The sequence below is a fragment of the Rattus norvegicus genome, chromosome 16 (assembly GCF_036323735.1).
Source record: "Rattus norvegicus strain BN/NHsdMcwi chromosome 16, GRCr8, whole genome shotgun sequence".
Lineage (NCBI taxonomy): Eukaryota > Metazoa > Chordata > Mammalia > Rodentia > Muridae > Rattus > Rattus norvegicus.
Window position 1 is genome coordinate 71,626,146 of NC_086034.1, and position 26,045 is coordinate 71,652,190.

Genomic DNA, 26,045 nt, shown 5'->3' on the forward strand with positions numbered 1-26,045 from the left:
AGTGATCAATCCATGGTGTCCTTCCTCAGTTCCCCACCAGCTTGGTTGTCCTGGAACTCACTGTGTAGAGCAGGCTGAACTAGAACTCATGAAGAGCTGTCCGCCTCTACTTTCCAAGTTCTGGGATTAGAAAAGGTATGTGCCACCACACCCAGGCCACTCTTTCAAAGAATCCTTTTACTGAGGCTGTGGACACGGCTCTCTAGTTAAGAGTACTTGTCGCTCTTTTACAAGGTCCGAGTTCCATCCCTAACACTCACTCTGGGCAGCTTCTGACTGCCTGCCATTCCAGCTCCAGGAGATCCGATGCTTCTGGCCACTGCCGGCATCTGCATACATGTGACCTATAATTACACTGACACACATACATAAATAAAAGGACTTTTTTTGTTTGTTTTTGTTTCTCAAGCCAGGTTTTCTCTTTGTAGCCCTGGCTGTCCTAGAACTCACTCTGTAGACTGTCAACATCTAATGAGTTGGGGGCCCTGGGTAGGTCACACACAACCAGGACACAGGGGATGCAGAGCAAAGGCAGAAGCAACTGCACACTGTTGCAAGCTTTATTAATCCTTATATAGATATGAATATGCATTACTACAATTTCCATTTTGGCAAGATACCATAAGGTTGCTATTCCCACGATACCAGGAACAACTGAGGCAAGACTAAACAAAGAAATACGATTAAACAAAGATTTCTTCTCAAAATATTCACATACCAAATTACCCCTCTTCTTATTATCAAAGTATACTCGCTATTACCAAGAGAGCGTGAGAACGGCTTCCACAGAAACAGGACACGGCAGAACATATTTTAAGGCCAAGTGAGAAAAACATTTTCTTCTCAAGGGCAGCATTCCAGCCCCTACTTGCACCTGTCACCAGTCCTAACTTGACCCTGCCTGGGAGCTGCATCTCTATGTCTTAACAATAGACCAGGCTGGCCTGGAACTTACAGAGATCCACCTGCCTCTGCCTCCCAAGGTGCGCACTACTACTGCTCTTCTAAATAAAGGTGTAAAAGAAGTGTCTGCTGTGCACATATTCTTGCAAGGCCTCTTTCCAAATTTATGTTAGAGGGAAGTGTCATCAAAGCAGGGAAGGTCAAACAGCTGGGGTATAGACAAAGTACAACCATTGGTCAGCAAGTTGCCCCTTTTCTCAACTATAATTCTGGGAACGCACGGTCTCATTAGGTACAAAGGAAGCCCATTGCGTCTCACTCCTGACTATAACTGTCACAGGAGCAGCCAACCTTGCCTACTCAAAGCTGTCTTCACAAGGCTCAGTTCTTCTAGCTGAGGATTCACCATGAACATGGTCATTGTATCACCTGGGCTCTTCTGAGGAATAAGCCTAGTTTCTCTTTTGGGTTTGTTGTTTATCAGTTGCATGAAAATATATTGATCTGGGCTGGAGAGATGGCTCAGGGGTTAAGAGCACTGACTGCTCTTCCAGAGGACCCGAGTTCAATTCCCAGTAACCACGTGGTGGTTCACAACCCACTATAATGGGATCCAAAGCCTTCTTCTGATGTGTCTGAAGACAGCTCAATATATGCATATACATAAAATAAATAAATCTTTTTAAAAAAAAGAAAATATATTGATCTTCTAAAGATGGTAGATATACTCCTTAAAAGAGGACCTGTTTTATGAAGAAGTTAGTAAGACACTATCTTGAGTTAATTCTGTACAATAGTTTTCTGTTTGGTCTCACATTGCCCCTCCAATGCAAGGCTAAAAATGAGTCAACAACCATCTGTAAAGTTTGCACGTTTTCCATCGTCAGCCCGAGAAGCAGGGATTCTCCACAGTCTTAAAGCCCTGGTGCCAGTGAGTCCCTGCGCTTCTAAAAGTCTCTGGTTGTTCTTGGCATTTAACTGGCTTTCCCCCATTTTTCCAGACACAACCGATTCTAAAACTTTCAAGCCTTCTCACTGACACAGCAGTGCCCATCTGTAATCCTCCCTTCTTAGGTGGACACAGGAGGATTGTCTGAGCCCAGGAGAGTTGTTTGTTTTTTCTTTGTTTAGTTCTAGATAGGATTTCTCTGTGTAGCCCTGCCTGTCCTGAAACTAACTCCATGTACTAGATTGGCATTGAATTGACAAGAGATCCACCTGCCTCTGCCTCCGGAGTGCTGAGATTAAAAGCATAGGCTGCCACCACCACCTGGCACTGAGCTCAGGAGTTTGATATTATCTGGGGCAATATAGCTAGATCCTGGCTTCTATTTTTTTTTTTTTCAGAGCTGAGGACCGAACCCAGGGCCTTGTGCTTGCTAGGCAAGCGCTCTACCACTGAGCTAAATCTCCAACCCTTAGATCCTGTCTTCTTTTTTTTTTTTTAAAGATTTATTTTATTTATATGAATACACTGTAGCTGTCTTCAGACACACCAGAAGAGGGATGGTTGTGAGCCACCATGTGGTTGCTGGGAATTGAACTCAGGACCTCTGGAAGATCAGTCAGTGCTCTTAACCACTGAGCCATCTCTCCAGCCCAGATCCTGTCTTCTAAAAAACTTGTGTGCGCTGTTGTTGGACCAAACACAGGGTCCTGATAGACAAGTATTCTATTGCTGAGCTAGCCCGGTGAGTGCAATTAGGATTGGTTTATAAAATAATCTCAGAGGCTGGAGAGATGGCCTAGCTGCTAAGAGCACCTACTGTTCTTACAAAAAGCCAAGCTGTGTTTTCAGGATCTACATCAGGTAGTTCCCAAACGCCTGTAACTCCAGAAACAGAGGCTCAGGACCCCTCTCCCACTTCTGTAGTATGGGCAACTTCATGAACACGCACCTGCACACATATGTGTACATACATACACACACACACACACACACACACACACACACACTTTAAACATAAAATCTTAAAAAAAAAAACACTCTTAGCCAGGAGTGGTGACATATGCCTGTAATTCCTGCCCTTTGGAGGTGGTGACAGCAAAGCTGACATTCCAAGGTCATCCTTGGCTACACAGCTCATTTGAGGTCATACTTCGATACATAGGATCCTATATTTTTCAAGTTTTTATTTTATTTATATGTATATGTCTGCATACGCATATGCTCTGGTTTTTTTCCTTTCTTTTTTTAAAGATTTATTTATTTTATGTATATGCATATATTGAGCTGTCTTCAGACACACCAAAGAGGGAATCGTATCTCATTACAGATGGTTGTGAGCCACCATGTGGTTTCTAGGAATTGAACTCAGGACCTTTGGAAGAGCAGTCAGTGCTCTTAACCACTGAGTCATCTCTCCAGCCCGCCAGACTTGTTTTTTTTTGGTTCTTTTTTTTCCGGAGCTGGGGACCGAACCCAGGGCCTTGCACTTCCTAGGTAAGTGCTCTACCACTGAGCTAAATCCCCAGCCCCCAGACTTGTTTTTAACTCTTGATTCTCCTGCTGCTTCTACTTCCCAAGTGCTGGGACGACAAGCTTGCTATATTAAAGCCTATATATATATATATATATATATATATATATATATATATATATATAAAATTTTTTTTTAGAGAGAGTCTAGTTAGCCCTAGCTGGCCTAGAACTCATTATGTATATCAAATTATCCTTGGGCTCACATAAATCTGCCTGCTTTTGCCTTCTGAGTGCCAGAATTGAAGGTGTCACAAGGATAGTTCAAAGTTCAAGGTTTAAACATGTCTGAATCAGCCTGTATCTTTAAGTTTGCCAAAAGCTGAAGGGGAGATAGGAGAGAGAACATGCCTAGCTGCATGTATGAGAGAGAGAGAGAGAGAGAGAGAGAGAGAGAGAGAGAGAGAGAGAGAGAGAGAGAGAGCCAGATGTAGTAGGAGGTGGAGAAAGGCAAGAAGAATTCTGTGAGTTTAAGGCTAGCCTGGTATATATAGTGAGTTCCAGGACAGCCAGAGCTACATAGTGAACCTTGTCTCAAAACAAAAGCAAAACAAAAACGACAAACAAACAAAAACAAAACCCAACAACTTAAAATGTATCCTTAGCCAACTTCTAGCCTCTACCAATCCAGAAGCTCTGATGTCATCAGATAGCACCAGAAATTCATGGAAAAGGTTTTTCCATATCCTGTGACATGCTTACCAGTGGCCCCCATCTTTGTATGACATATGGCTCTCTTTGTTCTATAACTAACGCCATCTTCGTGTAACCTCTTATACAGTTCTATGTGTTATTTGGAGAAACATGCATCCGTTCCTGGGCTCTAGTCCTCCTCTTTGATGCACAAACTTTTGTGTAGCCTCTTTGTGGCGAGAACTGTAGTTTTGCATGTTCTTCTCTGAAGATATCCAAGCCTCAAGATTTTAATTCATTTTATTGTATTTATTTAGAGACAGGTTCTCGCTAAATTGCTCTGGCTGGGCTGAACTTAATTATGTAGACCAGACTGGTCTCAAAACAGCTGGTCTCCCAAATGCTAGGATTAAAGAAGTATGCCACCACTTCTGATCATCCTTACCTCCATCTCCCAAGCGCTAGGATGTGGTGTGTACCACCATGTCCGGCTCAATTCCCCCATTTTATAGTTGAAAAACAACAACAAAACAGATTTTGAGAGAAGTCCCCAGACTTAGTATGGGGAGGTCCGAAAAGTACAACACAATCTGCTCTCTCACTGCAGAGTGATCTATTACTACTATGATCAAGCTTAACGTTCCTTATTACATAGGAAGGGAGAAACTGGTTCCACTTTTTTAAAAGGGGTTAAATCAGGTATGGTGGCGCAAACCTGTAATCCTACCAGCAGTAGGCGGAAGCAGGGGGATCAGTATTCTAGGTCAGCCTGGGCTACATAAGCATGATAGTTTAAAAATAAATGATAAATTAGATAATATATATAAGCGTGTGGTTAAGACACCAGATATCCTATGACACAGTTAAACCCAGGAACCTCCCTTTCCAACTCCGGTTTCTACCCGAGTCCACAGAACGGATCGGAAGTGGCGTGAGCTGAGGGGCGGAGCAAACTGCCAGTCGATTGGCCAGCTGACCGGAAGAGGAAGATGCATCCGGAATAAGCGTCCCTCCACTGTACTACTGCTGACCAGTTATAAGTTCTTAGGAGTGGGTGTCTGGCCGTACTGCGGCACTTTACAAACGGCGAGATGCCGAACGGAAGCCGCTGCCCAGACTGCGGCTCCTCTGAGCTGGTGGAAGATTCGCATTATTCGCAGAGCCAGCTGGTGTGCTCCGACTGCGGCTGCGTGGTCACCGAAGGGGTCCTTACTACTACCTTCAGCGACGAGGGCAACCTCAGAGGTGCTACTGGTCTTGGGCCCCCGGGATAGCTTTGGGCGGTGTAGTCCATAAACCCAGATTCCTCTTCCTAGCTTCCTCCCTTTCTTGGTGAAGCGTACAGTTAAATGTGGGAGAAGTTGCCTTAAGTAAACAAATTAACTGGAGGAGGGTGCAGTACATCTATTTTTGTAGTACCTACTGCGGTGTCTGGCGTTTGGTGGGTATACTGGTTGGTGAATGAATGAAAGGAAAGAAGTTTCATTCATCTCGTCGGACCTGGTCAGTGTTGAAGGAGTGCTGGTAAATTATTTGGAAATAGAACATGAACCATTATCTTAGCACTTAAGGGCAAAATGCTCTTTCTTTGCGTTCCACACCATTGCTCTAGTACAGCGGTCCTCAACCGTGGCGTCCAAGGACCCTCGCATAAGAGTCACCTTGAGGGGTTGGGGATTTAGCTCAGTGGTAGAGCGCTTGCCTAGCAAGCGCAAGGCCCTGGGTTCGGTCCCCAGCTCCGAAAAAAAGAAAAAAAAAAAAAAGTCACCTGAGAGCACCCGCATATCAGCTATTCACATTATGATTCATAATGTAATTCATAATTCTTTTTGTTCTATAACTAATGCAGTCTTCATGTAACAATAACAAAATTACAGTTATGAAGCAGCGATGCAAATAATTTTATGGTTGGGGGTCACCACAACATGAACTGTTCGCAGCAGTCTAGTTCTTGACTCGTGCAGCCCTCAAGAGTGAATGTATCAGAGAAGTAACTGGAAACCGGGATTGTCAGTGCCGCTTTTTTTTTTTTTTAAATATAGTTCTGTCATATTACTTTTTACATGGGTGGGTATCTTCTCTGAGGTGGAAGTAGATGTACACAATCAGGCCAGCTATGCAATTTGTTGTTTGCCGTTTTACAGAAGTGACGTATTCTCGAAGCACAGGGGAAAACGAACAAGTTAGCCGCAGCCAGCAACGAGGTAAGAATCAAACCTTTTTTATTCTCTTAAATTTCAGCTTTGCTTGTATTTATGTCGCTGTTTAATATTTTATTTTGATATTATGTGGCTAGGTGTTCTAACTGCATGTATGTATGTATGTAGTATGTATGTGCACCATGTGCGTGCCTGGTGCCTATAAGAGGGTGTTGGATTATCCAGAAAGCAAACCTCAGGTACAAGAGCAGCAAGCGCTTTTTAACTCTGGGCCACCTCCAGAGCATCAACCTTTTATGACACTGTGGCTTTTTAAGACAGTTGTTTTGATGACCTGGTCCATCTGTGTGGCCTTGCTTTTTAGCGTTACTGGTGTAAGGTAGGCTTCAGGAGAATAGTTATTAATGTGTGTGCCTACAAGCTCAGCACTCTGGGAGTGAGGCAGGAGGATAGAGTTTGAGGTCAGCCCAGCCTACATACTGACTGTGTCTTAAAAAGCCAAAAGGAATAGAAGAGGGAGGAGGGTTTGGGTCTGCACAGGGATTAAAGTAGCCTCAGGGAGCCTGAGTAAAAGCATGACTTTGGAGCTAGGGGTAGGTTGGTGATAGGATATGTACCTATCGTGTGTAAGGCTTGGAGTTCGTTCCCCGGTACCAAAAAAAAAAAAAAAGAAAGAAAGAAACTTTGCCTTGTCCGTAAGTTAAAGTAGCTCACACGAAGGTGGTGGGGGTGGAATGTGCCCTTCCTACAAAGGCTCTGTTCCACTGGAAGGACCACGTTCTAAAGGGCTAAGAGCACAGCTTAGGGATAAAAAGCTTACCCAGCGTGGTTGAGCGTCTCCGGGCTAGCTCCAGTACCACAAAACACATGGCCATAGCATGTGACATATTAGCACAGAAAGGCATATTATTTGTGTATCTGGTACGTGTGGCATGTTTAGCAGAACTAAATTAAGCCCTAGCAGAACTTGCTAGCAATTGTACCCTATCCTTTGACCTCTCTGCTTGCTGTGTGTTTTCCTAGATCTCCGTCGAGTAAGAGACCTGTGTCGAATTCTGAAGTTGCCACTAACGTTCGAGGAAACCGCAGTCTCCTACTACCAAAAGGCGTATCAGCTGTCTGGCATCCGCGCTGCTAGGCTGCAGAAGAAGGAAGTGGTAGTCGGATGCTGTGTTTTAATCACCTGTCGGCAACATAACTGGCCCCTCACCATGGGAGCCATCTGCACTCTGTTGTATGCAGATCTGGATGTGTTTTCCAGCACCTACATGCAGATAGTGAAGCTTCTGGGGCTGGACGTGCCGTCCCTGTGCCTGGCAGACTTGGTCAAGTCTTACTGCAGCAGGTACTTGTCGAGGAGGAACACTGGGTTGGGATGTATCCTGTGCGTTCTTTCACCGGTGGCTGGCTTTGTACCAGCGCCTGTCTCAAAGCATGTGGGGGTCTTTCCAATTTTGTGCTTACTACTGTTTATACAATTCATGCAAGCTAATACTGCTTATACAGTTCTCAAATACTGGAATTTTCCAGTCCCCCTCCCACCATAGGAGCGTGGTAATTAGAGGCGAGCGAGCCTTGGCATAGCACTGCTGAGCTGCCCATTCCTGCTTTATGAATGGCAGTCCTTGGAATTACGTGGCAGGGGCCATGTGTCATGGTGCAGAGGCCCTGTTCCAGCAGGATCACCTCTCTATGGAGTCCAAAGATGCTAGTTAATGGTGGGACAGGTTAGAGGCTCTGGTTCTACTGGGAGCTTTGGTCGTTGTTTTGTTTAGACAGAGTCTCATACAGACCAGGCCGCCCTTGCACGTCTGACCCATCTTGCCCATCCTCCTCGTGCTGGCATTACAGGTCTGCACCACTCTCCTTAGCCTGACTTAGTTTGTTTTGTTTTAATAAATTAGTTTTCTTCTCACTAGTATACTTTAAAACCAAACCACAAAATGGCTGACCAAGTATGGTAGCGCACATTCCTAATTCCAGAACTTGGGTGGCTGAAGCAAGAGGATCAGGAGTTTAGGCTAGCCTGGACAACATGATGAGATCCTATGTTTAAAAAAACCAAAAAGCAAAAGAGCGGTAATGGTGGAAACTTTGGTTACATCCTAAGTAGATGCAGGTGGCAGCACACTTTGTGTAGAGTCAGTGACCTGTGGATAGGAAGGTGTTCAACTATGTTAGTGCCCTTCACCTGGCAAGCATCTGCCCCTCTCTCAGCCTCTCCACAGCAAGCTGTGGTGTCTCGTGGACCAAACAGCTTCCTGATCCGTCTTGGGAGGACGATGCCTCTCACCCTGGAAGGGGCACTGCTATCACTCACTTGACCCTCATTTTGGTTGTTTCAGCTTCAAACTGTTCCAAGCATCCCCATCCATGCCAGCCAAATACGTGGAGGACAAAGACAAGATGCTGTCTCGAACCTTGCTGTTGGTGGAGCTGGCAAATGAGACGTGGCTAGTGACTGGACGGCATCCCCTGCCGATCATCACTGCAGCCACCTTCCTGGCATGGCAGTCTCTGCGGCCTTCAGACCGGCTGACCTGCTCTCTTGCCCGGTTTTGTAAATTGGCAAATGTGGACCTGCCCTACCCAGCTGCCTCCCGCCTGCAGGAGCTCCTGGCCGTGCTCCTTCAGATGGCCAGCCAGCTGGCCTGGCTACAAGTGCTAAGACTTGATAAGCGGTCGGTGGTGAAACACATTGGTGACCTTCTCCAGCACCGCCATATGCTGGTCCGAATGGCTTTTCAGGATGGAACAGCAGAAGTGGAGACCAAGCAGCAGCAGCCGCAGGGACGAGGACAGCAGGAAGAGGTGGGGGACAGTACCTTCGATTTGCCCAAGAGGAAACGTCCCGCCAGTCCTGCCCTCCTCCTCCCACCCTGCATGTTGAAGCCCCCCAAGCGGACCCATACCATGCCCCCTGATTCTGTAGTGACTGGAGATGAGGACATTTCTGATAGTGAGATTGAGCAATATTTGCGTACCCCTCAGGAAGTTAGAGACTTTGAGAGAGCCCAAGCTGCTAGCCGGGCAGCCATGAGTGTCCCTAACCCGCCATGATGCCCATTCTGGAAGGTGTGTTCAATTGTGACTGCAATCTCTAACAGGCCTGTTGTGTTGCATAAAGTGACGGTATGTGACCTTTGGATATTTCTTTAAAGAAACCAAGAGTAGCTTGCAGTCTGTTAATGGACCCAAGGTCCTAGAGAAGGTGGGAGGCAGGTGCGGTGTCTGTGGGGGACGTCCTGACCTTTGGTGCAGGTAACCAAGGATCCAAGGATGGATTCTTCCTAAGACCGCTAAGGAATCTGTCCAGCTCTCTTCTACCCTAGTGTGCAGTAAATGCATTGGTGTGAACAAGCTGGCATTTGAGCAGTATCCACCGTTCCATGACAGGAGCAGTTCCTGGCCATGCCTGGCCTAGGCTCTAGTGGTTTCCAGTATTCATAAGCTCCTTTCCATCATTAACAAAAGGACCATGGGTGGACGACAGCTGTCGCTCAGAGAGTTCTGCAAGATTTTAATATATTAAAACAAAGAGGCATCTGCTGGAAAACATTCTATTGTATAAAACCAGAGCTTTTAAAACATGTTTTCTTTGGCACTTCATTCCCTCCCTCCCCTTTCCCCGGCATATTGCAAAAAGCTCTCCAGTGCTATGGCATTGGCAGGGTATGTAAACAGCAGCCAGCATATGGAAGAATCACGCAAAGCTTTCTCCTCTAATATCGTCTGTGCAGCAAGCATAAATAATGGGACCATCTCACTGTGGGTTCTCCCCTGCCCTGTGTTCTCACTTGACCTCTCCTGGGTTCCCTGCTCCGTCTCAGGGCCCAGGGATTCCTCTACTTCCGTGTGGTTCGGTAGTAAAAGGCATCTGAAGTTGAGGAAAATGGGCTCTCGAGCAGCCTGGACCCAGGTGCCGCCTCAGCTTGGTTGGGTTTCAGTGAGTTAGGTGGTTTGGCATTTTAGGTTTCTAACGAGTTAGAAATCAGATTATTAGCATGGCTTTGCCACAGGAGCCTCATGGAGGCATGTCCCCTCAGTCCCCTGGAGTTGGAGGGCTGAGAACAGGCAGTGGGTGTTATAATTGAGCAGCTAAGTGGAGCCACTTACAGACCACGGTATAGGTTATGTGAGACCCAATCATGTTTCCCTCCCCTTGAGTCTAAAGGCACCCGCTGGCAACATCTCAGGTGTGTGGAGTTCAGGGTTTGCTATGAACTCTGCTGGGAGAACTGTACCACTCCCATAGTTATGTCTCCCTAATTGTGCACCTCTCCCACCTGCCCCCCTCCCGCGGCACTAGCTGATCTCGAGAGCTGCCTACCACACTGCCCTACCCCTCCCATCCCCTTGCATAGTTAATCTGAAAGGCAGCACCTGTTATGCCCCCTGGCTCACCTGCTAGGACGGTTTCCCAAGCCCAAACTTCAGGGAGAGGCCTGGGATCTTGGCAGTCACAGGACGCCTTCCCAGGCTGGCGTGGAGAACGAAGTTCCCAGGGCTCTCATTTCCTGAGCTTGCCTGGGCTGGGCTCTTCCATTCAGTTTATGAGTCACCCTAGGGGCTGATGGAGGTTTTATCCCTACCTGGGAGGATACCAAAAACTTGGCCATCAAAACGGATCTGGGATTGTCTGTCGCTACTGCTGAGGGATAGCCCACCAGAGTAGTGGCAAGCATCTGCCTCCCCCTTCCCTAGCCTGGGTAACTAAAGATGATGAACCCTGGGGCAGCCATCCGCACCGCCGCTTTAAACCTACATACGTATCAGTAGACGGCTCGGACCACCCAGGGTTTGGGAGTAACAAGCCGGCGTGCCCCGCCCATCCTAAATCTGGCCCTAGACTGTGGTCTCGCTTTTCCAGAGGCCGGTCTTCATGCAACCTCCCGCTATGGCCTCTGCACCAGTTACACTGGCATCCTCATACTTGCCCCCTTTGGGGGCGCCATTAAGACTGGTGGTGTTGAGCGGATAAGAGCGGCGCTTGCTTTCCCTCTCCAGCGCGCTACCGCTGCCCTTGAGGTTGTCACGGCTGGCGCTGCGGCGCTGCCCGGGTCGCCCCGTCTCAGGAATCTGTGCGGCGCTTGTGTCGCTGCCCTCCGACGGCGTAAGCATAGGCTCACCCTCGAGTGGAAGGCCGTCGCCGGGGCTGTTGCGGCTGCTGCCCGGGTAGCTGTCGGACGGGCTGTTGTGCAAGCTGCCGCTCTCACTGGACAACAGCTCAGGAGCTCCTGGGGACGTGCCCGCGCGCAATGCCTTGAGCCTGCTCTTACCACCAGTCTCTCCAGCTCGGTGCCCCTTGGCCCGACTCTTGTGTACTCGGCGCCCATGATGCAGGTTGTTATGATGCCGGGGAGCTAGGCTACTACGGGAGCCGGTGGGCTCTGGCTCTCCATCCCCGCGGGCAACCATACTTGCTTCGCACACCTGACTCTGGGCCACCTGCAGATTAGTGAGTTTGCAGGGGGGCGGCGGCGCGCGGCCACTGCTGCCACTTGGGGAGGACTTGAGAGAGGCTGGTCCCTCCCCCAACACTGGGGATCCATCCTCCGCAGCAGTCGGCAGGGCACGGGGTGGGGCGTGGGAGGCCGAAGGTGAAGCAGGAGGACAGCAGGCGCGCCAGGAAGCCCGGACATCCCTGCGTCTGGCACAGTGATGCGTGAAGACAAAGAGACCCAGAGCTGAAGCTGCCACACCGTACAGACAGCTACACACCACTCGAGGCAACCAGCGCTGAGACACCGCCAAGGCACCACAAGCCCACATTGCCAGGTACAGGAAATGCGTAGTCATCAGCGCCCCCAGCTGGACTCCAGGAGAATATACGCCATCACTTTCCTCTGGGGGCGCAGGTGTCCCTACTCCTGCGCTAACTGTAGCCAAAAGAGAACCAGAGTCACTCAGGAGGACGCCACTGCTCCTGAGCCTGGTGGAACCCCTCGGGTCTTCCCCTGGCTCCAAAGAGAGCCTACTGTTACCCTGCTTTGGATTCTGGGCCACGTGACCCCGTAAGTGAAGGCCCGCACACAAGAAGTAGATCCAGGTGATGGGCAGAATCAACGCCACCGGTATGTAGAAGGCACCAAGGCTTGGACGCCACACCAGCCAGCAACTAGGGGGAGACAGAGGTAGTGGATGAAGAGTTTGGAGAGTCCTGGAGGTGGGGCACAGGCTGGGTAGTTGATGAGGTAGGATATGGAAAGTAGAGAGGTGAGGCAGGACCTGGCTTAGTCAGCATGCAGGGGCTCTGTGGCTGGGCAGAACAGCAGGCATGGGGCTGGTGTGAAAGTTGGGCAGGAAGATGGTGGTGTTGAGGCAGGAGGGAGTGGTGCTCACTAGGGACTGTGGTCCCGGTAGTTGTGGATGTTGACCGCAGCGGTGATGCCACAGATTATGAGGGGGATCCCTCCAGCAATCAAATAAAACCTGGGGGGCGGGGTTTGAAGGTCAGAGTGATGGACCACCGGAGATAAGAGAACCAGATGCTTAGAACCCTCAAACTGATGTCTCTGTCTTTTCCTCCGTTCTCTTAAAATCTGTGTGATTAGCGGAGGAGGGTGGGGCAGGTAGATAAGGCCCCTAAGGGTCGGGCAGCTTCTTCAGAGCTTGGCTAAGAACTGTTCTAAGAAACAAGAACCAAAGCTGTTCTCTCCATCCCCAAGCAATCAGAGTGAAGGATGGTTTTAGTATTCTTGCCCAATGTTCTCTGGCGCCACCTCCTTCCCTAACCCTTGTCATGCTCGAGAAGCTGGCCCCTTGCCTTTGGAGGGTGATCACCCCTCTTGGGTCTTGAGGCCCTTCACACAGCTGATAGTTGAAAGCACTTACCGGAGCATAGGGCGAGGACCAGGCGGGGCTGCCTCCCCTTCTTCTGGAGGGGGCGCCCTCCAACTAAGCTCCTTGTGGAGGACTCGAGCCTTCACCCCCATCCAGAGCAGTGAGGACAACGAAGAGTAGTGCAGAGTGATGCCCACCTACAAGGTCAAGGCACTGAGGCTTGGGACCTGAGCAGCTGACTGGGCTACACCCTGGAACGTCAATGGCCGAGCATGTTCTCACTATTCCCAAGTCTCCAGCAGCCCACCCGGGTACTCATCACACTGGTCCTTGGTAGGTGACCTTTCTGCTTCCATCTGCCCCCCCCCCCCGGGATTCTCCAGGGCCCAGGCATAGCTGTCTGGCTGGCACAAGGCCTTACTGTCACCCCCACTCTCCACCTAGCAGCCCCATCTTAGGTGATCTCAGAGCTAGCTCCATCTGAGCTAGCCCAACCAGTCCTGTCATCTCTCCACACCACCCCTTCCCAGCCTACAATGCAAGCACCAAGAACAGAGGAGCCAAGGCTACCCCTATGCACACCTTATTTTTGCTGTTATGATCCCCTGCTCCTCTGAAGCTACTCTATATTTTAGAGTCCCCATCCCCTTCTTACCGCTTGGCAAACCATTTGGTAGTTGGTGAGAGTGACACCGCCCACGAAGACTGCAGAAGTCATGGCCATGTGGAAACACAGGTTCAGCAGCATGTGCCAACCCTTCCGGGACACGTGGATGGAGCTGCCTCAGAAAAGAGTCTTTTATTAATGAGCTATCCAACTTCCCACAGGGTCAAGATCCCCGGGAGAGCTGAAAAGAGGAAGACATGCGCTCTAGGCAATGGGGAAGCAGTCCTTCATCTCCCTGCCCCCACCCCCACAATAGATTGTCCAACTCCAGAGCCTGGTCAGGTCACGTGGGTCTGCCTGAAGGAGAACCATCTGCCAGTCTAGGGCGAGACCTCCCCATCATCCCTCCTCCCTGGAGCACCTCTCACCTGTGGTTCAGGATGTACGTGATGATGGTGGAAAAAAGACAGAGTAGCAGCAAAGCCGTGCAGGGGTACACGACAGGATGCAACCCAGCCCCAGAGCCTCCTGCCTCCCGTGGAAATGCACTCAGCTCCTAGGAAAGAGGGAGTGAGAGAACGGAGTCGTCTCTGTTGTCCCTAAGCCAATTTCTCTTGTCTTGACCCCTGCCAGTCTTGAACCCACATCTGATGCTTCAGTGCGTCTGGTAGGTAGAACATAAGTGTGACGATAGCCACTCAAGCAGCTGGCCTCAGGGAACACTGCCTGCCTCGCCCCTTATAGTGTTCTGCCTTTCTGGTGGCTTCTTTTCAAATGCCCAGTTGAAAACTCAAGGGTTATGGGGACTGGGGAGATGGCTCATGGTTAAGAGCACTGGCTGCTCTTCCAGAGGACCTGGGTTCAGTTCCTAGCACCCACATGGCAGCTCACAACCGTCTGTAACTCCAGTTCTAGGGGATCAACACCCTCACACTGACATACATGCGGGCAAGACACCAAGGCACACGAAATAAAAACAAATAAATCATAAGAAAGGAAAACTCAAGAGGAAGATTTTGATACAGCTATGTATCTGTGCAAAATCAGCAAAAGTTGTGTGAGGAGTGGGACGAGGGAAGGGATCACTAGGCATGTTCCCAAGTTGCTTTTCAACTAGGAGAATTCAGGTCAAAACAAGCATGGTGACAGGCGTTTACAATTCTAGCACAGTGGCAGAAGCAAGAAGATCATCAATTTAGGGCCAGCTATATAGTGGGCTGGGCTACAAGAAATACTAGCTCAAAAACCAGAAACCACTCAAACGGCAGTGGTGCACATCCTTAATCTGAGCACTGGAGGCAGAGGCAGGCAGATCTATGAGTTTAGGGCCAGCTTGGTCTACAGAGTGAGTTCCAGGACAGCCAGGGCCACACAGAGAAACCCTGTCTCAAACACACGAACAAAAAACAAAACTCAAACCAAACAAACCATACCAAAAAACAAAGGGGCCCGAGGCCAACGCTAGATGGTTCCAGATCCCTCTTGAAAGATGGAGGGTCCTGGAAGAGGCTAGAGGGTCATTTCCCATGAACTCTGGCATCAACAGAGCACAAGACTGCTGTCCTTTCTGTATTTTCTTGTGGCTCCAAGTGATCAAAGTAGCCCAGTCCCTATCTCCCACACATATTTCCCCGCCTCCCTCCCCGCATCTCTGCACACTACTATTACACACACCATAAGCACAGCCACGTTGCCCAAGTGCTGGCAGTACAGGGAGCTGACGTTGGGCTGACTGAAGCGGAGCTTGCAGCCTTCGGAACTCCAGCCTCCAGGCCCATCTTGGTTCCACCAGGCTGCCAGGGGGTCAGTTCCTTCAGCCCAGTGCCTCAGTGACACAGCCACTGGCTCAGTTAAGTTCCCCACACCACAGCCACCTGTAGGGACGAGGAAGGTCCAGGTAGACACATGAAGCTGTCAGGAAGGCTGCAGAGTGATCGGGGCATGCGGGGACACTGCTGACCTCGGGGCAGAACTAGATACAGTCTGAGTTCAGTATAGCCAGACAGACAGGTGAGACACCACTGCTGAGGGCTTGCTCGGTGCCTGTCAGCCTGAAGTGTGCACCCTTAAGGGAACAGGCACCACTGTCTGTGCTCGATCACATCTCGGCCCACCAGAAGCTGGCACAGGCTAGGTACTTAACAAGTGTTCCCACCAAGACTGGAAAGAGCCCATTTTAGGAACAGGAGGGGTTCCTGGGGTGGTGACGGCAACACCTTCATGGCACACAGGAGACCCTGCATGGCATGTAGAGGAAGGTATATGTTATGATAAATCGATGGTGCCTGAAGGGACTCTGATGTGTCTAGTGGCTTTTTTCAGATGGCAAACCCAATGACAGTATGGGTTCCATTGTAGATGGAGGTTGCCTGGCGAGCAAAGCCAGAGTTTGGAAGGAAGGAGGGACTCAGAAAGACACAAGTGGGCAGATGGTGGGGGAGAAGCTGCTCTTTAAGGACAGGGTTACAGTGATTCACTCAGTTCTTGGGGAACAGACTGCCAACAAGATAGTGTCTCCTCCTCCCTCACAGCTATCCCTCCTGCTCTAGTCTCTAGCCTGTATGCTGTGTCTGGAAGTTCTGACTACCCCTTGGGGTTGATTCTGTCAGTCCCACCTCTAACCGCAATGCCACGGCTGTCTTGCTTTTTCAGACACTTCTCACGAGGGCTGCTGGTCTATCAATTTGAGGAATCTCTGGCTGGAATAGCTCAGAGGGCATCATTTAAATACTCCACTACTCAGGGAGGCACCAGCCTCTATGGGGCAGGCTATGACCTTCATGTTTTCCCTCCTTTTAACACCAAAGGCAGCGCTAAGCTTCCACGACGAGCTCACACTGAGCTCAGGAGCTATTGCTTGCCCAACCAGGCAAGCACTGTATGGCAATGTAAGAAGCTAGGGGTTTGGTGTGGAGGGAAAGGAAGTGAGGCTACGTGCTTGCAGGCTTTCTGATACGTCAAATGCTTAGACTATAAGACTGCCCTTGTCTGGGACGTAAAACCATGTCATTTTAAGCTTAACCTCCTCTGATACCTTCCCTTATAGGACATCTTCATTCCTACCCTTCCTTGAAAAAAATGGTAAGGTTTCTGCTATCCTCTGCTAACTGTACCAGGGCAGTGGGGGAGCCACGGAGGTGAAAGGGGCAAGACAGACGCGCAGGAAGTTAGTCCCTTACTGGTTCCTGCAAATATGACTGGGGTGGCCACACCACGCCTCTTGCTAGGCTCGGCTGTTCCAGGACGGGAAGTGTTGCCGTGGCTGCGGAAAAGACGGCCATTTCTGAAGACCAGCAGTTGCAGGGTGCAATCTGGAGGGACTGGGGGAGCCAGGGCAGCCGGAAGGGTTGAGAACAGGCTGGGGGGCAGCTGGATGGAGGCCAGGGCCACGCTATTCTGAGGGGACATAGGAGGTCCTCAGAGATACTCAGCATCCCTGGGCCTTGATGTCTCCCAGCCCCTTCCTGTCTCCTGTGTCGTCCGCCTCCAACCTCCACCTCCCCACCCCCTGACCCCTGCCTCTCAGCGCCACCCTCCTCAGCTTCTGGTACCCACACCCTTCCCTTCCCCTGGTGCCCACCTTGATGTGAAAGGATGACAGAGAAACGTTGGGCCTCCCAGTGGTACAGCGGAATCGAAGCTGCTGATCAGCCAGGGCCTCGGGCTCGAGTGGGACATCCTGGCCAGGGCTGCTTGGCTGTACTCCTGACACTCCTACCTCCCTCCTCTGGAAGGCTGTGCAGGTCAGGCCCACATAGCTGTGAGGCTTGATGAGGTAGGCCTCCAATGCCACATTCCTTGAGTTCTAGGAAGAAGGAACTCGTCACCCAGTGTCTGAGAGATTGTGGTCTCCTGCGCAAAACATGTTTCCTCGCTTCAGATCTACTTCAGATCTCCCTTTATCCTTTTTTCTTCACTGTCTCTTCAGAGCATGGAAAGTCTCACGTGTGCCATGGAGTCATCTATGTGCACGCTTGTGTGCTTGTGTGTGCGCACACACGTGCACACACGTGCACACACGCTCGTCTTCCAGTCATGGGTCTTCTTCTCTTGAAGGCATTGTTGTTCCCGTATGCTATCTTCTACTTCTGTTGCCCGCACCTCAGCTGTCAGGCAGGATCCATGTCTACCCCCCACCCCATAAGTCCCCAAGTGTCTAGCACATCTTATACGGAGATGATCTACTGTATTTATTCATTCTACCAGTTTAGAGATGTCACTGTCCCTCAGTAAACTTGGGGCACTCCTCATTCCACTGAAAGTACCTGGACAAAGCTCCCCTTTTCCGGTGTTCACGCCCACTGCACTCCTATTCATTTCCACCAGCTAACCCTCAACTCAGCCCCCAACCAGAAAGGCCCACACCGTGTCACCGTGGCATCCCCCTCTCCTTCATGCTGCTCTGACGGTTCACAGCTGAGCTGTGTTTGCCACCGCTACCAGAGCCTGCTACGTGTCCTGGGGAAAGGGGAGCACTTCCCTTCTGTGGATGCTACTCTCAGGCTCCCCTCCCCCACTGCTAGCCCCTGGAGGGTCCCTCCCGCGCCAACCTACGGTACCACAGAGATGTGCTGAGCATGGGGGCTAAGGGCAGCTCCTCCGATTCGCTCCAGGGCACCCACAATGCCACTGCAGGCTTTGTCTTCTCGCTGGGCCAGCCACAAAAGGTGCTCGTCCACCAGCATCAGGTTGCTGGCCATGTCCACCATCACCTCCACCAGCTGAGGGAGGAAGGCAGGCTGTTACTATGGGCAGGGGTGGTATTTGGGACTCAGTGTGTGTGAGGCCTGAGACAGCTTCCAGGGGTCCCGGAGGATACGTTGAATCTCACCTCTTTGATCTGGTCAACGTAACCCAAAAACTTCTGGATCATCTGAGCCACATAGACCACGTCCATCATGTCTGAGAAACTGGCAGCTTCAGCAGTGTACACGCGCAGCTGGTGGGCCAAGGTCAATGCATTGGAGGCATTGATGGGCATCTGGGGGCATTGGGGGATAAAGATCAGCCTGGTTTCCCCTTTCTGTTCTAGAACTAGCCCCTGGAACCCAGGACCAACACAGGAGAGGAACCAAGACCATCTACTGAGACCATCATGATCAAAAGCGCACATGAGTCCCTGATAGTCACAACTCTAGGCTATTCAAGCCAAGCACCACTAGCCTAAGGTTGGGAAGGCTGTAAACCAATGGGATGGTGGATAGAGAAGACAGAGGAGAGGCCTGACCCTGGGAGAAGACAAGCACTAAGGGAAAAAAAAGGTATCAGCCCATAGTTCTTGCTGTTACCCTACCCCTGACCCCCCAGGCCCCTGAGACAGGGTCTCACTACATAACTGGTCATCCTGGAACTTACTACATAGACCAGAGTGGGGTTGAACTCTGCTTCCTGAGTGCTGGGATAAAAGGCATGCACCACTATGCCAGACAGCCATACCCGCTCTTAAAGCACACCGAGGTACAGCCTCCCCTACGAGGGCATCAGGCTCCATCCCAGCCAATTCCAGGAATCAAAGTTTGGGGGCGCCCCAGCCTCACCAGCACAAAGGTGTAGAGCACCCGAGTGATGTCATTGGTGTACAGACAGTGTGAGTAGTCCCCTGGCTCCCAGCGGCCAGCTCTGTCACACCTGCGCGAGGCTCGGGTACCCGGGGCTCCCCCACTCAAGGGCACAGAGGTGAAGGGGTACTGTAAGCAGGATTGGTAAGCTGTGATGCCAGCCAAGGTTCGGGGCCACCTAGTGGTAGAGACAGGAAACTCTTATGACCAAGGCTCTTTGAGACAAACACCACCCCCTTCCAACACCAACCCAGGACTGTGACACTAGATCCCCGGGGCTTGGTGAGGGGTTCAGTAAAGGGTATCCTGGCAGACCTTAAGGAGTCCCCACATTCTGTTTTCTGACAATGCTACTGCAGGCAAACGCTTGGGATGCAAGGCAGAGATCTGGGTTCTCAGACACGTTCAGCCACTAATTGGACAGTATGCTGATCCCCCCCCTATTTTGGGGCCTCTAGAACATTAAAGTGTGACCCTGTTTCGGGAAAGCTTTTTGCATACCAAAGTGGGAGGAAGCAATTAAAAGATGCTCATCTTGCTGAGATGTAGCAGCGAGATTGTGGGTTAAGTGACAAGAAGGGAGGCCTTGGGACTGAAGGAAGAAAGCAAGTGGGTGGCCCTGGTCACTTGTGCTCTCAGCGGGTGCAGGTGCAGGGCTGGGGACAGGGACAAGGGCCAGGCGGCCATTTATAAAGCAGAAGCAGCCAACCTGAAGTCCCCACGGTTGTTGGTCACCCGTTCTGCAGGGCAGTAGGAGGCAGAGGTCTCCAGTACTACTATCTCCACCTTCTTGCTAGTGTTGCCTTGGACTGTGGACACGGAGCACTCCCATTCGCCTGAGGCCCACACGCCGATGTGAGACAGGGTCAGCTCACTGCGGGGGAAGAGGGGGAGCTGGCTTTGTGCTCTGGTCATTATCACCGTCACTGTCACCATCATGTCAACTTGACCCAAGCGAGGGTCAACTGAGAAGATGGACCTCAACTGAAAAAATACTTCAATCATAGGAGCCTTTTCTTTATCCAGGTACAATGTGAGAAAGCCCAGCCCACTGTGGGCAGTGTCACCCCTGGGCAGGTGGTCCAGGGATGTTTAAGAAAGAATGGAAGGAACAAGTCAAGAAACAGTGCTCCTCCATGGTCTCTGCTTCAGTTTCTGCCCCCAGGTTCCTGCCCCCGACTTCCCTTCCTTTCCTCCCCAAGTTGCTTTTGCACATGGTGCTTATCACAGCAACAGAAAGAAAACTAAGACACTTGGTGAGTGCTCTCAGGCCTAGCCTTGCCTCCCTTCCAAGCCCCGCTGGACAGCCCATCTGGGATACCAGCTCAGGTCCTTGCTTTAATGGAATGAGAGATCCATTTGCGTCCATACCCACCGTCTTCTGATTGGAGGGGCACTGCAGGCATGGTGGAAGCCCCTCCAATCAGAAGGCAGTGAGGATTTAGTTCTAAACTCTATTCAAACCCATTTATGATTGCATCTTAGCTCTCTTTAATCTCTCTCTCTCTCTCTCTCTCTCTCTCTCTCTCTCTCCCCTCCCCTCCCCTCCCCTCCCCTCTCCCCTCCCCGCTTCTCTTTCTCCTTCTCCCAGGAGCATGTCTGGAGGGCAATGGTGACTGTGCTACCTGTCTCCATGCCCTCCACTAGAAAGGGACAACAGAGCCTGTACCTGGTGATGAAGGTGCAGTCGTGGATGAGGTTTTCTGCAAGGACGATGCCAGCCTGCTCGTCGCTCTCCATAGGGGCCCCGTTGTGGTACCAGTGGATCTGGGTGTCGTTGCCCAAGTAGCTGGCCGAGCACTGGAAGGGCAGGCGGTCACCCTGGAACACCACTTGGCGCAGGGATGGGATGAGGTAGTGCGTATGCAGTTCCAGAGCCCCTTCTGTGCGTGAGACATCGGGGTGATGCCGGAGCTCAGGCACACGTGAGCCGTGAGTGGCCCCAGTCACTGCCATACTTGTCCTTAATGGGCAGCTCGTGGCAAGAGTGGGATCCCACAGCGTAGGCCCAGACCCTCTGCCTCTAGTGATCTCTGGTTGGGAATGAAAGGAATCAGAAAGAGTCCTCCCAGAAAAAAAAGGGAAACAAGAGAATTATAGGGTGGTGTTACCCAGAAGGAGAGGCCAGATGAAAATATAAACAAGCAAAAAGACCTAGCAAGGTCTTGATCTAGCAAGCTGTGGGTGAGGGACCTTCTCTTGGGGCCTGGGATAGGTTTCTTACCACAGCGGAGCTGGGATTCCTGGAGGCTGCTCAGGGCGTGGGCATGCAGGGCACTGGGGTAGGCACAGAGTGTGCGCTCTGACAGCTGCAGGGAGTGATTCCGGGCCCAGGGCAGCAGCCAGCGCAGGCGGCAGTCACAGGTCAGAAACTCAGTACCAAAGTCCCTGCAGGGCAGGCACAAGGAACAGCGTGGGTTCACAGGGATGAAGCAAAGCAGGCAAGGACTGGAGAAGACAACCTTGGGTACATGTGTGCTCTGCTGCCCACGACAGGACTAATTTAGGGGCATTTCTGGCAGTCTGCCTAGTCAACAGGCATGATGCTTGCCCTTTGGGGCTAGAAATGGCCACACATTTGGCCCCAATCAATGTGTTGAATAGAGAATGGGGGTTTGAGAAGGGACAGTGTGGAGTGGAGGGCAGGTAAGGTGGTTGCTCACTGCACTGGGGAGTTTCTTTAGGGGTAAAGGTCAGGGCTGAGGTTTGCCCTTCCAAGGCCCCTGGTTCCAGGTGTCTGCTTTCTGACCAGGGGGCTGCTCCTGTGTTGTGAAAGATACTCACACAATCTCTTTTTTTTTTTTTTCCGGAGCTGGGGACCGAACCCAGGGCCTTGGGCTTCCTAGGCAAGCGCTCTACCACTGAGCTAAATCCCCAACCCCTATACTCACACAATCTTAAGGTCTGGCAGCTCATCAAAGACCCCAGGTTGCAGACTAGAGTAGATGTTTCCAGATATGTTTCTGCAGAGTACAGGGAAGGGTGAGATGAGATCTGAGGTACCCCCTGGGCCAAGCCAGTAGATTGACGGAAGGAGAAATGGTTTGGCCCAGTCTTCTTCTTCCCAGGTTCTCCCCTCCCTCTCCACAGCTCTTCCCCTCCTCCCCTCTCCCTTCCAAGGCCTATCACTCACAGTCTGAGAAGTCTAGGGAGGCCCTGAAATGTCTCTGAGGTGAGACAGCCGATCCGGTTGTTGGAGAGATCTCTAGAGAGAGAGAGAGAGACACACACACACACACATACGCTCAGCAAGTCCTCAGATACAACAGGGTAAAGATTCTCTTCTGAGAGAGACGTTCAGCTGGAGATTATGTGGGCAGTAGGCTTGGGCCCAATGCCACAGCAAGCTGGAAACCACCTCCATGTTTGGCCCCAGCCAATGTCTTGAGTAAAGGCTTGGTATCTGAGAAGGGACAGGGCAGGGTGGGCACTAGGGGTGGCTGCTTGTGGGATCTGGGAATTTCTTTGTGGATAAGGAGAGGGCTGGGATTAGGGTAGGCAAGACATGCCACTCACAATCGTTTCAGCTCTCCCAGACCTAGGAAGGCTCCAGGCTGCACGGTGCTGATGACATTGCTCCTCAGGTCCCTGTGGAAAGCAGTGGGGAGACCTTCACACTTCTGTCTGAGGGCTGCACTGCTCCTTGGGTAGAATATTTTGCCAACCCAGATTCTGGCTTTTTGTGGGACTTGGTTTCTTTCCAAGTCATCTTTCTTACACTCCCAACCCAACTGGTCTCTTCTACCTCTCTGTACAGGTCAGAGAAACATTTGTAAGCTAAAGTCCCATGAACAACAGATCTGTATGAAGGCCCCGGCAGACTAATTCAGGAGCTGTTTGCCTAATGATGACACAGAGTTGTGTTGCAAATGCAAAGTCACAATTATCCTGGGCTATCTTTAGTTCCCTTAATAGCCACTTTGTATTCAGCCAAACTTCCTTTTGACTATCAGCAAAGACCTTTGTGACTAAGCAGATGACCCAAAGCTAAGAATGTCCTCAGAGAGCATCTGAGGCCCGGAACAGCTGATCTCTCCACTTTGCTGTAATGGCTACCTGCTTTCACTAATTTGCTATGTGCTTTGATCTATGGACTTTGTTCTGGGACTATAAAGTTTAGGTCACACCTTCCACGTCATTCAGGGCAAGTGAAATCCATTCCCCGATCTCAGTTACCCACCTGTGGCTCAGAAACAACTACATCTTACTCCTCTGGGACAAGAGCTGTGTTTTATTTATGTCAACATACTAAAGATGATACTAGAGTCAAGAGACGGAGAGGAAGGGCTTTGAATGGGGAACAGGGACAGGGGATGGAGAAAGCTTTGCATCAGGAAATAGAAGACTAGGCTTCCCATGGTCCTTCAACAGAGCCACTCCAGATCTTACAGAGCTGTTCTGGGGAGCCTTTGAAAACAGCTATACCTACCCATCAGGGGGAGCTTTCCATTTATTGTATTCCAACAGCTAGCGTTCCCATTCTCTCTCTCTTTCTCTCTCTCTCTTTCTCTCTCTCTCTTTCTCTCTCTCTCTCTTTCTCTCTCTCTCTTTCTCTCTCTCTCTCTTTCTCTCCCTCTTTCTCTCTCTTGTCCTCCTCCTCCTCTTCTTCCACCTCCTCCTCCACCTCCTCCTCCTCTTCCTCCTCCTTCTCCTCTCTCTCTCTCCCTCCCTTCCTCCCTCCCTTCTACCTTTCCTCCTCCTCCTTCTCTCTCTCTCCTTCCCTCTCTATCTCTTCCTCCCTCCCCCTTCTCTCCTTCTGTCCCTCCCCATGTCCCTCCAACGTCTCCCCCTCTCTCTGGAGCCTATGAGGAAGAGGACAGCAAGGCTAGGTGAGCAATACACTGTGCCCCTGTACAGCCTCAAGCTCAAGTTGACAATCATGAGGTCCAGATGAGGCCCAGGGCTAATAAAATCTATGCAATGTCTTCAGTCCCAACCCCCCACTGCTGTCAGGAGGTGGCAAGGAAGCTGCTCTTGGGCTGAGCAGGTCACGGCAAGATGGGTGATGACTCCTGAGGGTCATCCCCACTGCACATGAAGAGACATACCACAGGTGAATCTCATAGCAGCCCCTGACTCCCAATTCAGGGGCTCAAACACCACTGAGGCAGGACTTCAACTCTTGATCCTGCCTCTCCTCTCCTCCCCTCCCCATTGGCTGCAGGTCCCCCCCATCCCCCACATGCTAACCAGGAGGACATGCCTATCTAATGGCATCAGCCCAGTATGTAGCATGCAGGCCTCTGTACAAAGGGCCAGATTGGGTACCTGCCTACTCATCTTCTGCACTAGCCTCTAGGCTGTGCATGGCTATGGAGAGCTACAGATCATGACCCACCTACCCAAGGTTCCACCAGACCCCACCTTTTCTAAGCTAACACTGACACTGAGGCTGCCCAGAGCACTAAGGGCCATTTTTTCTGCTCCCACCTGAAAGAGCCTAGGAAGCTAGGAAGCAGTGAGTAAAGGGGAGCCACTCCTGGAGGAGGAAGACAGAACTCTGACAAAGATATCTGGGGGTCAACCTGGGGTTGACCAAAGTTCACCATCCCAGGTAAGTCTAAGGCCTTGGAGACAGGTCTGAATTATGGACAGGAGAGAGTTAACTGAGCTATGTCCCTGCTGGGTAAGAGGAAATGGGTGTCCAGGATAGGGAGGTGCTGTCCTGTCCCACCAGGGGGCCTGTTTGTGCAGTCCCTTTTGGGGAAAGAAACGCTGAGAGACAAGAGGCAGTAAGGTCCCTCTCACACCAAAGCTGAGAACGATGCTGAGTCCCCTTTAGGAAGGGAAATGCTAGTACCCCAGGGCTCAATGTCCTAGAGAAAGTTGGAGCTGTGTGGAGGTGCCCCAGTGCTGGGCAGAAGCACTGTGGAATGGCCTGGGCTGGCCCTAGATTCTCTGCATGCCCAGTTGAGAGGACAGCGGAAAGTCCCCCTGCCCAGGACTGCCCTTCCTGTGTATCCCCCCACCCCCCTTCGACTGTCAGGCTCCACCCTTTCATCCCACCCTCTTCTGTTGATCCAGCATGTGCCCCCTGGCCTCTGCTGGGGTCTGGCCATTCTCAGGGATCTGCCTCCCACCCCCATGCAGGGGCGGGTAGAGGGAAACACATTCCTCATTGTGTGTCACTTCCCTTCATGGGCTGCCAAGGGGCTGAGGCGGCAGCCCCCCGCCCCTCCCCTCTCTGCTCACTTGTGTTTATTCTCATTTCCTCCCCCCACCCCGTGAACCCCACCCGCCTGCCCCACTGATGCTCTGCAGATGGGAGCAAGGCAGCCCTGGGGCCCCAGCCCCTCTCCCTGCCCTGTTTCCTGCAGCTGAGCACTCGGGGCCCTCTCTACAAGGCAGCTTCCACAGGGACAAGCTTTCTCCCCCTTTCCTCAAGTGGGGCTCAGAGGTGACCAAGATGGTCTCTTGCAGTTAGGTTCCTAGGAGTGGCCCCAACCAGGGGCTGCTCCCTGGGCTGAACCCAGACAGTCCAATAGACGTCTGGATGACAGGCCATGTCTCCTGGTCCCTGAATAGGGGAAGTGGCTCAGGGCTGTACTTCCCCAGGGACAGGAGGAAATGCTACCCCAGGACCTGTATATTTAGAAACCCAAGGCTCTTGTCAATTGGCTGTTCTGAACCCTTCCTGTATAATATTGCTGGGGAAAGCTGAGGAAGTCGGGACTCCCATCCTGGAAGAGTGTTCTACACTTAACAGTGGGGACATGGTCTTGAAGGGCTGTGGAACCCAGGCTAAGAACACCTTGTTCCACAGAGCTGGGGATAGGGCTTACTGGGAGAGCTCCTGCTGCATGTGTAGGCCCCAAGTTCCATCCCACAATGAAAAACACTCCAGGTATGGTGGTGCATACCTTTAATCCCAGCACTCAGGAGGTACAGACAAGTGGACCCCTATGAGTTTGAGATAGCCTGGT

The 26,045-nt window shown here is 51.1% G+C and overlaps 2 protein-coding genes across 8 annotated transcripts in view; one reads left to right on the forward strand and one right to left on the reverse strand.

Annotated features, from left to right (window-relative positions):
- Positions 1 to 9,764, forward strand: Brf2 (BRF2, RNA polymerase III transcription initiation factor subunit). Of its 2 annotated transcripts, XM_063275441.1 has the most exons (5): positions 1 to 135; positions 4,923 to 5,260; positions 6,160 to 6,219; positions 7,198 to 7,519; positions 8,520 to 9,764. In XM_063275441.1, exons 2-5 carry the CDS (start codon positions 5,107 to 5,109, stop codon positions 9,232 to 9,234), a joined length of 1,251 nt encoding a protein of 416 aa, XP_063131511.1. In that variant the 5' UTR covers positions 1 to 135; positions 4,923 to 5,106; the 3' UTR covers positions 9,235 to 9,764. The 2 variants fall into 2 exon arrangements, with proteins under 2 accessions (XP_063131511.1, NP_001019944.1); NM_001024773.1 differs by lacking the exon at positions 1 to 135 and having other exon boundaries at positions 5,039 to 5,260; positions 8,520 to 9,762.
- The window catches only part of Adgra2 (adhesion G protein-coupled receptor A2), a 38,462-nt gene continuing 22,085 nt past the window's right edge, over positions 9,669 to 26,045 (reverse strand). Inside the window, exons 3-20 of one of the 6 annotated variants that reach the window (XM_006253295.5) lie at positions 22,639 to 22,710; positions 22,256 to 22,327; positions 22,014 to 22,085; positions 21,347 to 21,510; positions 20,792 to 21,005; positions 19,832 to 19,996; positions 19,102 to 19,300; positions 18,396 to 18,545; positions 18,124 to 18,285; positions 17,145 to 17,369; positions 16,744 to 16,960; positions 15,239 to 15,438; positions 13,993 to 14,120; positions 13,613 to 13,736; positions 13,009 to 13,154; positions 12,517 to 12,606; positions 12,159 to 12,292; positions 9,669 to 12,053 (exon numbers count right to left, since the gene is read on the reverse strand). In XM_006253295.5, the coding sequence (XP_006253357.1) occupies positions 11,020 to 12,053; positions 12,159 to 12,292; positions 12,517 to 12,606; positions 13,009 to 13,154; positions 13,613 to 13,736; positions 13,993 to 14,120; positions 15,239 to 15,438; positions 16,744 to 16,960; positions 17,145 to 17,369; positions 18,124 to 18,285; positions 18,396 to 18,545; positions 19,102 to 19,300; positions 19,832 to 19,996; positions 20,792 to 21,005; positions 21,347 to 21,510; positions 22,014 to 22,085; positions 22,256 to 22,327; positions 22,639 to 22,710 (3,568 nt within the window). In that variant the 3' untranslated portion in view covers positions 9,669 to 11,019. Of the gene's footprint in view, positions 12,293 to 12,402; positions 12,607 to 13,008; positions 13,209 to 13,612; positions 13,737 to 13,992; positions 14,121 to 15,238; positions 15,439 to 16,743; positions 16,961 to 17,144; positions 17,370 to 18,123; positions 18,286 to 18,395; positions 18,546 to 19,101; positions 19,301 to 19,831; positions 19,997 to 20,791; positions 21,006 to 21,346; positions 21,511 to 22,013; positions 22,086 to 22,255; positions 22,328 to 22,638; positions 22,711 to 26,045 lie in introns of those variants that run through there. The other 5 variants (XM_063275883.1, XM_003751617.6, XR_005494961.2 and 2 more) reach the window with 5 other exon arrangements.

What these genes read in the sequence shown, in the direction of transcription:
- Brf2 (XM_063275441.1), top strand. Translation starts at nt 5,107, where the DNA reads ATGCCGAACGGAAGCCGCTGCCCAGACTGCGGCTCCTCTGAGCTGGTG. An exon ending in CGACGAGGGCAACCTCAGAG is followed by an intron (nt 5,261 to 6,159) that starts GTGCTACTGGTC and finishes GCCGTTTTACAG; the next exon opens with AAGTGACGTATTCTCGAAGC. An exon ending in GTCAAGTCTTACTGCAGCAG is followed by an intron (nt 7,520 to 8,519) that starts GTACTTGTCGAG and finishes TGGTTGTTTCAG; the next exon opens with CTTCAAACTGTTCCAAGCAT.